Here is an 8,443-nt window from a genome sequence, read left to right as displayed (position 1 = left end):
CAAGGTGGTCAGAATTCACCTGGGGCACTCAAATCTGGTTGCTGCAAAGAGGGAGAAGGATTGGTTAGAGGGAGAGAGGAGTCTTTCTAGTAGCTATTAATTTCTAATTGAATTTGGGGTGATTCTACCTATCCCATTCTTGAGCCTTATATAGACCAATCCACACTTTTTATTTAGGGTATCTCCAATGGAAGATATTTGGAAGGGATATTTCTCCAAATATCCCCCCCTTCCTCTCCTCTCAAATATCCCCCATTGTGGGGGATATTTGAGGGATTAATGGAAATCACCGGGCACAGATGTGTGCCCCGTGATTTCCTCATGTGGGGCCCACAAAAAGTGGGCTGCCACTACTTTTTGGTTTTTTTATTTTTTAAATTGAATATGGTGGGCCCCACCTAAAATTGGGCCGCCGTGACTTTATTTTTTGTTTTTAATTTAATTAAAAAAAGACTATTAAAACATTAAAAGGAAGAGTACGTTGGAAAAATTAGAGGTTTGAGGAATCAAACGTTCAGAAAATTAAACGTTCGAAAAGTTAAACGTTGGGTAACGTTCAATTTCTCCCTATATATACATCATTTCTTTCATCTATTTTCATCATTTCCATACCTATTGTCTACCAAAAATTTAGAGAGATGGATAAAAATTCTGGTCATTATTTTAGGAATTTGTTCAACTCTCCAAATATCGACGAAAATTCTAGTGAAGAAAGTTCTCGAGTCCGTCCTAATTTCTTCAATCCTCAATTTCCATTTCTCACTCAACATCCACCAAATTTCCAACCTTTTCCATACCCACCACCATATTACCATAATTTCCAAAGTTATCCAAATTCTTTGAGTGGCGACCCTCGAGCTCCGTTTTATACATATCCTCCAGAATATTGGTAGAGTAATCAGTATTTCATGCAAGGCACATTTCATGGAATTAATCAGCTTCAATCACTAGAGATTCAATCAAATGAATCGAGAAGAGCTAGTGTTGATACAATTGATAGTGATAAAGGTACACCTTATGCAGTCTCCGATTCACAATTTCCTCCATTTTCATCTGAAATAGGGTCCGCCGATATTATTCTCAATCAAGCACCAGAGATGGGCAACGAATCAGATGAAGACCATAGCAAGCGAACAGTATGGACAGTGGCAGATGATAAGCTCCTTGCAGCGGCCTACACAATTATGAGTGAAGATTCAGTAGTTGGTAATGCGCAGAAGAGTGAGTCATTTTGGAAACAAGTTGTGACATACTTCAATACCAATCGAGCTAAGGGAGCTAAAAAGAGAACTGCGGAGAAAGCAAAATCACATTGGGCTTCATTGAAAAAGATCTAAATAGATACAATGGAATCTACACTAAATGGTATAATGATCGACTAAGCGGATGGAGTGATGAGGATTTGATGGTGCGAGCTCATGAAGAATACAAGAGTACTTTTAAAACTACTTTCCAATATGAACATGTGTGGAGAATCGTGAAAGATAGTCCTATGTATGCTCCTCAATCCTCAGATCGACGGACTACAAAAAAAGCAAGAACATCAAAATCATCAGGTGCACATAGTGACTCTTCTAATCCTAACACAACTGCTGATATAGATGATACAGAAATCCGATCTCGTCCAATTGGATAGAAGGCAGCAAAGAGGAAAGACAAAGAAAGAGCAGGCCTACTTGATGAATTGAATCAGGCTATGCAACAATCAATGACGCATTTGGAAGAGTATAATAACAATAAGAAAGTTGATCAACTCATCCAAGCACATCAACTCCTCGTAATGGACACACGAGGTATAACTGATGAACAACTTCAAAATCATCTAGCGATATGTGAACAACTGAAGAAAAAATTGAACATGTAGTTAATTTCTATTCTTTATTTTATCTGCTCCATGTTTATTTTATTAATTGTAGTTTATCATTATGTATTTTATTAATTAAATATGGTTTGTATGTCTGTATTTTAATTTTAAATTTATAAAATATTTGTATTTGTATGAACTTAAATTTATATTTCTATTATATTTTTGTTAAAATTAAATGTAAGTTAATTAAATGGTCGTGGGCCCTATAAATATTTGGTTGATGAGATATTTAATTGTGGAATTGAGGATATTTGAGAGTGAATATTTGATGAGTGGGACCCATAAATATTTGATTGGTGGGATATTTCATTATGAAAGTTGAGATATTTGAAAGATGATGTGGAAGTGGGGTCCACAAATACTTGGGAGAAATATCCCAAGCTATTGTGAATGCTCTTAGGCTATATATCTTGGTTGTACCTACCCAAATTTATTTTGAGTCATTTGATCACTTGGATGATCTAGGTCCCATCAGTTCAAAGAACTAGTTCACCACCTAGACTTATTGGCTCAATGTTGCAAAACATGGTTTGATGTGAGACTAAAGTACCTATGAGAATCCTAAGAGCTTCAGTAGCTCTCTTTCTTCTATTTTTCCTTATCTATATATAGAAAATCTTTTGATATCAGTTTTATTTTTTAAAATTCCAACATAAATTCTTGGGTTCTACTTTTTTTTGCCTGCCAATTCCATACTTGTTTTACATCCTTACACTGCTCACTGCGCATGGTTTTAATTTTTTTTATGATACTTGTTTTATTATAACCTAGTTTAGTTATCACTCCTAGAACTGTGACTAATGAAGGGGATTTACAGTTCAGTGCTGAGACTAATATAATTAGTTAATCAATATTTTCTCATAATACTTTGGTTCCATAATAGATCTAATCATGAATGTGCTAAGGTGTTTGGGAAGACTGGAGTGTCAAATCTTAAATGAGGAAAATGGCTAAATTTAGTTTAATTACACTTAAAGTAATGAAGAAGATTTATAGACTTAGATGATTGAATAACAAACTTTTGGGGCTTAAGATTAATAATAAACATCATGAATGTGTTTGATGTCTTCATTTGTATTGGTGCAAAAAGACAGCAGCTTGAAGCTGACTGTTGATGTTGATTTGTAATTACAGGAAGTGCATTTGTTGCACTCATAGTAGCTGTAATTGTAGTAACTTCATTATTATTTATATGTTCTTTATCACATATTCGCATCAGTATAATTGGCAGATATTTCTCTCTTCCCACCACAATAATTGTCTAATCATTTTATTTGTGTCTTTTCCTTGTGCAAACAATTTTCTCTACATTTCTTCATTATAATATTATGGGCTTCGTACCAAATTGATTTTCAGTAATGCTTATTTCATTTTTGTTCTTCTCTCAATGTTCTTCTGAAAATTTCACAATAGGAATAGCTAGCTTAATGCATTCTTTTTTATAAAAAAAAAACAATATTGAATCCCATTTTTATTTTTATACATTTCCAAAAAAAAAATTTCCATTCCTTGCTCCATGTCTATTATAATTCTAATGGTCTAAAAGCTCCATTTTTGAATGATATTACTGAGGTAGTCTGATTGGCCTAAAAGACAGTTAGAATCAGAAGATTAAAAGGATAGAGGGGTTCTAGTATGTGCACCATTGTGTCTCTTCTTTCATACTCTTTTCTGACCAGAACCCAACTTACCAACAGTTCTACATATTGGAATATTGAAGTATTGGTTTATCAGTATTGCCAAATCAACATTTGAGGCTTTGTTTGAAAATTTTGAGATTCTAAACCTTTGTACTCTAGTTAGCAATATGAGTTCTCTTGTCCTTAAGTTAAGTAGAAAGATGAATATAAGTACACAACAATTGATTTCATGTTCCAGCTTCAAATGCTACAGGTAGTAATGCACCATGGGAGTTTGTGATTGGTAAGATAAAGTATGTCAAAGCTTCTTGTGTTGGAAAGGGCTCGCTAATGTCATTCACTAACAACTTAACTACTTGTTTCTCAATGAGTTGAAAAGGCATTTGGTTTCTTAAATAGGTTGTATAAGTTGACCCTCTGATCTTGGGTTTCTCCAATTTGAGGAGGAGATAGAACCTTCTGAGAAGATGCATGGAGAAAAGGAATGATTTTCTTATCAATAGTTATTACTGGAGAAGGAACTTCAAACTCTTAAAATTCTTATACGGTTATACTAATATTTATCATCTATAACACACTTGATAGGAATTTAATAGTTCAATAGTTACTTAAATTATAAGTGACAACACATCCAAACACAAGAACAAGAAGTGATATTCCCTTCGGACAATGGTGCAACGGCAAGGCGATTGGCAAATTAACCAACCACTCATGAATGGATTCTTAGCTATGGTGAATTGAATCTTAGCTATGGCGTATTGTAGGATATTTTTTTCTAGTAGGATGAAAAATTTGGGGTGTTGGCTGTTGGACTAGGAGCCATGAGCGCTTCCGAATTTACCTTGATGGGCTTTCGTGGAGTTGAGCCGGTCACTTCCAAGACTTAGTCAATTCATAAAGCTGGATACTTGGATTATTAGAAAAAAGAAAAAAGTGATGTACTTTAAGATTTTAGTTGGAGCTTAGCTTAATTTTTTCTATCAGGATTGACATTCAGAAAACTTGTGGTTCTGGAAGAATGTAAAGTTGGGTACTCTATTCATATATTCCTGTTATTTTCTACTTCATGCTTATTTTTGGAGAGCCTTTGTATTTTACAGGCTATATTTTATCCTGAAATGTTTTCTTCCAGCTTGCAGGAGCTGTGGGCCTGAGGCTCAATTGATTTGAAGTGAAGTCTATTGTTAGAGAAGATGCTAGTAGATTCTAGGTAAAACTTTCCTTTTCTTTCCCTTCATGATTTGTATACAGAACTGAGCATGGAAAGGAAGCATGTTCTTGTTTATTCTACCACCTAAAGTGAAAGAAATAAAATACTTCTGAGATTTGCATGATAGAATGCAACAAGAAAGTGGTTCATAGAGCAGAGAAATTGCAGAAAAGATGCAAAACAGTGATATTAGTTGTGCAAGAAAGGTTGCTGAAAAACCCCAACATTTGTTCCCTGAGCCTGAGAACATTTTGCAGATGCTGTCTGTCTGTGAAGTTCACTTTAAACCCAGCCGTATTTTTTTTTGGATTGAGCTTCATTTGATATTTTCATAGAGTTGCGACAGTTTTTTTCAAGTCGGGAATCAGGTTCTCCAGCATCAAGGATTTGATGAGGATGTCATTCACGTGTACTTTTACATTTTTCTTCCAAGTTGGTCCACAAATACTTGGTTCATGAGTCTTTGATATGTAATTCCCGCATTATTTAACTCGAACGGCATGACAACATAACAAAAAGTGGCATTTGCCATAATGAAATTGATTTTGTTTTGATCTACCTTAGTTAAAGGGATTTGGTGATATCCTTAATTAGTAAGCTGTCTATCATAGAAATGAGTGACTAACCACACAAGTGAGCCTTCTTTCTTGCAGTGATAATCCTTGATCCGTGACGTCGGTTTTGTCTAGTTGTCAATCTGATTGATGTCACTTTCTCTAGAAGGCCGCTGACGGATACTGACTCAGAGACGATGAGAAGTGATCCCTCATAAAAGCCAACTCAACGGGGCTCCTTCACTTGAGGCAGAATCTTCTAGACCACTTTTTGTAATCCAGGAGATGTGCTACTCATATTTGTGGTCGGATCGTGGTCATGATCCGGCCGCAAATGGTTATGATCCCTTCTTGGGTTCACTGTCCCTATCAGGTTATAGTTTTTGTTCGGAATGGGCGGTCGGAAGCCGTCCGGAGGACACCCTCGCTCGATGCCTAGTAACCTGGCCAATTATCCACCACCGGACGCCTCCGACTGCCTGCTCCAAATAAAAACTATTACGACCGGGGACGGTGAATCCAAGAAGGGATCATAACAATTTACGATCGGATCGTGATCACGATCTAATCGTAAATACAAGTGGTACATCCCTTAGACCATAAAAAAAGATATGTGCTCTCTTCACTTGGGCTTCTTTGAATCGAAGCGGGATTGGAGAGTTACCCGAGCAGCATACGTGACGTTAACTCTCGGTATATAGCGTGGATTTGATAAATCAAAATTACGTGGCTTCAGTTTTCAAGCTTGTTCCCCTCAAGTGTGAATTTTAAACACGTGATGGAGACGAGACTTCGAAATCCCAGAAAAGAAGCTTCCATTTTATTTAATTTTTTTATTTCTGCTATTTTGTGTGAGATGTATTTAGTTATATTTATTGCCATTGTCAAAATAAGAATAAAATACAAGTTATTTAATTTTTAAATAACTCTCTATTTATTAATTTCCGAGAATAATGGGGATTTGATAAGATTGAAATCTCCTATATAGAATGTTTTGGTTTTTAGAAAAAAGACGGGTTGCGGACATTGCCAATGTCCCGATCGCTGAGGATGCGCTTCGATCGACGAGGCCGGCAGCGGCAGCCGCGTTGACGGGGAAGAAAAAGCGGAGTGTGGTGGCCTTCCAAGAAGGCTTCTTGCCGGCGTTCTTGTCAATGGCGGTGTCCTTGACAATTCGCCGGCGATGCACACCACGGCATGGACGTCCATCTTGCCGAAAACGTTGACGTTTTGAGGTCCTTGGCGGAGATTAGCGTGAGATGAGATTGATGGACTATAGGTGGGATTTCATAATTTCTATTTGTATATAGGTGAGGTCCATAAAATTTTGATTTTGTATAATAGATGAGGTCCATAAAATTAATCCATCTTCTTGGATAGCACTTTCAGTCTAGAGGACCTATGTCCCTCCACCTATAAAATAAACGGAGACCATGAATTTTCATTAATATGTAAACGGATTATCTCCTGATCCGATCTTATAAAATACGGACCCTATTGATATTTTAGTTGCAATGAAATTTTTAATCAGAGACGACGATTGTGGGTAAACCCGGGTATTTTTATCGACGTGGCAATCTATCAGGCCTGTTTGGTGGAACCTCTACGAATCAATTGACTGGTAAAGTGACCTGATAACCAAATTCGTAATTTACTGGCAAATTTGGACGTACGGTTATGGGAAGTTTTATATAAACTCCTTTCCTTATTAAATATTTTATTAAAAAATATTCATATGACGCTAGAAATTGGATGGAAACAAGCTTAAGAAGATAACAGATAAAATTAGCGCCCTGAGTGCAGTAAAATATGTATGTTTTAACTACAGAGTCCGGCGATAGAGTGAGTAGGAGGAGAGGATGACGAGTTGGACGAGGACGCCTGCGGCTACGGACGAGAGGACGACGGAGCTGCCGGCATATCGGCAGAACTTGCCGTAGTTGTTGCAGATCTTTGCCCAGTTGGCGTGCGAGTTCCCCCACAGCCCCAGGTACCCAATCGACCCGGCGCTCCCCATCGCCGACGCCATCACTCCGGCCATCAACTGCGCATGCACATATAGCTAATCAATTAATTTTCCAAATTAAATAAACACTAATTAAGAAGTTAATCAATTATAATTAGGATTAACTTACCACGTCGCAGACGGTGAGAAGGAAGAGGATTCTGGTGGATGGCGAGGGGCTCGAGATGGAGAAGAAGGAGACGAACATGGTGACGATGCTGTACAGACTGGAGACGCAGAGGGCCGCCAAGAGATATCTAATGAAGATATAATTAATTACACGAGTTAGTAATTAAGCTACAGATTGTTTCAACCATGATTATGAATTTTAACTACGTTAATTTGAAAAGTAATTAACGAACGAACTTACATGAAGGCAGGGACGTGCTGGAACTTGGCCGCCCTGGAGACGACGGCGAATGGCGGCGGGAGGCCGGTCCGGATATCGCTGCTCTGCTTGCTCGTCACCAGCACCGCGATAGCCGACACCGAAGACGCCAACAGCAACAGCCTCAGAAAGAAATCGACGCGGAACAGGTTCGTCGGAGGACGACGCTCTGCGAAGGCGGCTCCGCCGTTGCCTGTCTCCGGCACCGTCTTGCCGTAGGTGGATGGCCTCTGTTCTGTCGTCGCCATGGCCACACCACTTCTCCTCTTTCGCAAAGGGACTGATTAGGCTGGAATGATCAGGGAAAGATGAGCTCTCTTTAAATAGGAAGAGCCGAAGAGAGGCTGCAGGGACGTAGATTCAGTGGAACAAAGTTGACTACACTCGTTCCAGACATTTCAGACGTCCCCTTGTCATATTATATTCTGGTACAAAGTCCTATTAATATTTCTTTTAGAATTTAATTTGTTAGCGTGGGACACAATTATTATTATTATAGGACCAGAATTTAAATATTAATAAAATAGAGAAAAAAAAAAACAGTCTCCCTATACCCTATACTAAGCAATCATACCTATCTAATTTACTTTCTCCGAGATGAGATGATCATAAAATTAACTGTATAGTGACATTGAGATTATCATCGAGATATTTATCCTCAATTAATTATAATATATTTATAATTTTTTTTCTTTTTTTAAATAAGGGTATAATAAAAAGATGTTTGACTTTTGAATGTATATTTTCTGATTTATTGACCGATAAAAAAATTTCTAAAA

General features: G+C 37.4%; 1 protein-coding gene across 1 annotated transcript; it reads right to left on the bottom strand.

The window, feature by feature from the left end:
* Positions 1–7,069: 7,069 nt before the first annotated feature.
* Positions 7,070–7,935, bottom strand: LOC121977349 (CASP-like protein 1D1). Its single transcript, XM_042529932.1, has 3 exons — positions 7,647–7,935; positions 7,407–7,533; positions 7,070–7,315 (listed from the first exon to the last, which is right to left on the bottom strand). Exons 1-3 carry the CDS (start codon positions 7,910–7,912, stop codon positions 7,094–7,096), a joined length of 615 nt encoding a protein of 204 aa, XP_042385866.1. The 5' UTR covers positions 7,913–7,935; the 3' UTR covers positions 7,070–7,093.
* Between the last annotated feature and the right edge of the window lie 508 nt (positions 7,936–8,443).

The sequence above is a fragment of the Zingiber officinale genome, chromosome 4B, assembly GCF_018446385.1.
Source record: "Zingiber officinale cultivar Zhangliang chromosome 4B, Zo_v1.1, whole genome shotgun sequence".
Classification (NCBI taxonomy): Eukaryota; Viridiplantae; Streptophyta; class Magnoliopsida; order Zingiberales; family Zingiberaceae; genus Zingiber; species Zingiber officinale.
This window is presented reverse-complemented; position numbering and strand designations above follow the sequence as displayed.

Coding starts and splice junctions, on each gene's coding strand:
- LOC121977349 (XM_042529932.1), bottom strand. CDS start 7,912: ATGGCGACGACAGAACAGAGGCCATCCACCTACGGCAAGACGGTGCCG. Junction 7,534..7,646: donor CAGCACGTCCCTGCCTTCAT/GTAAGTTCGTTC, acceptor TATCTTCATTAG/ATATCTCTTGGCGGCCCTCT. Junction 7,316..7,406: donor TTCTCACCGTCTGCGACGTG/GTAAGTTAATCC, acceptor GTGCATGCGCAG/TTGATGGCCGGAGTGATGGC.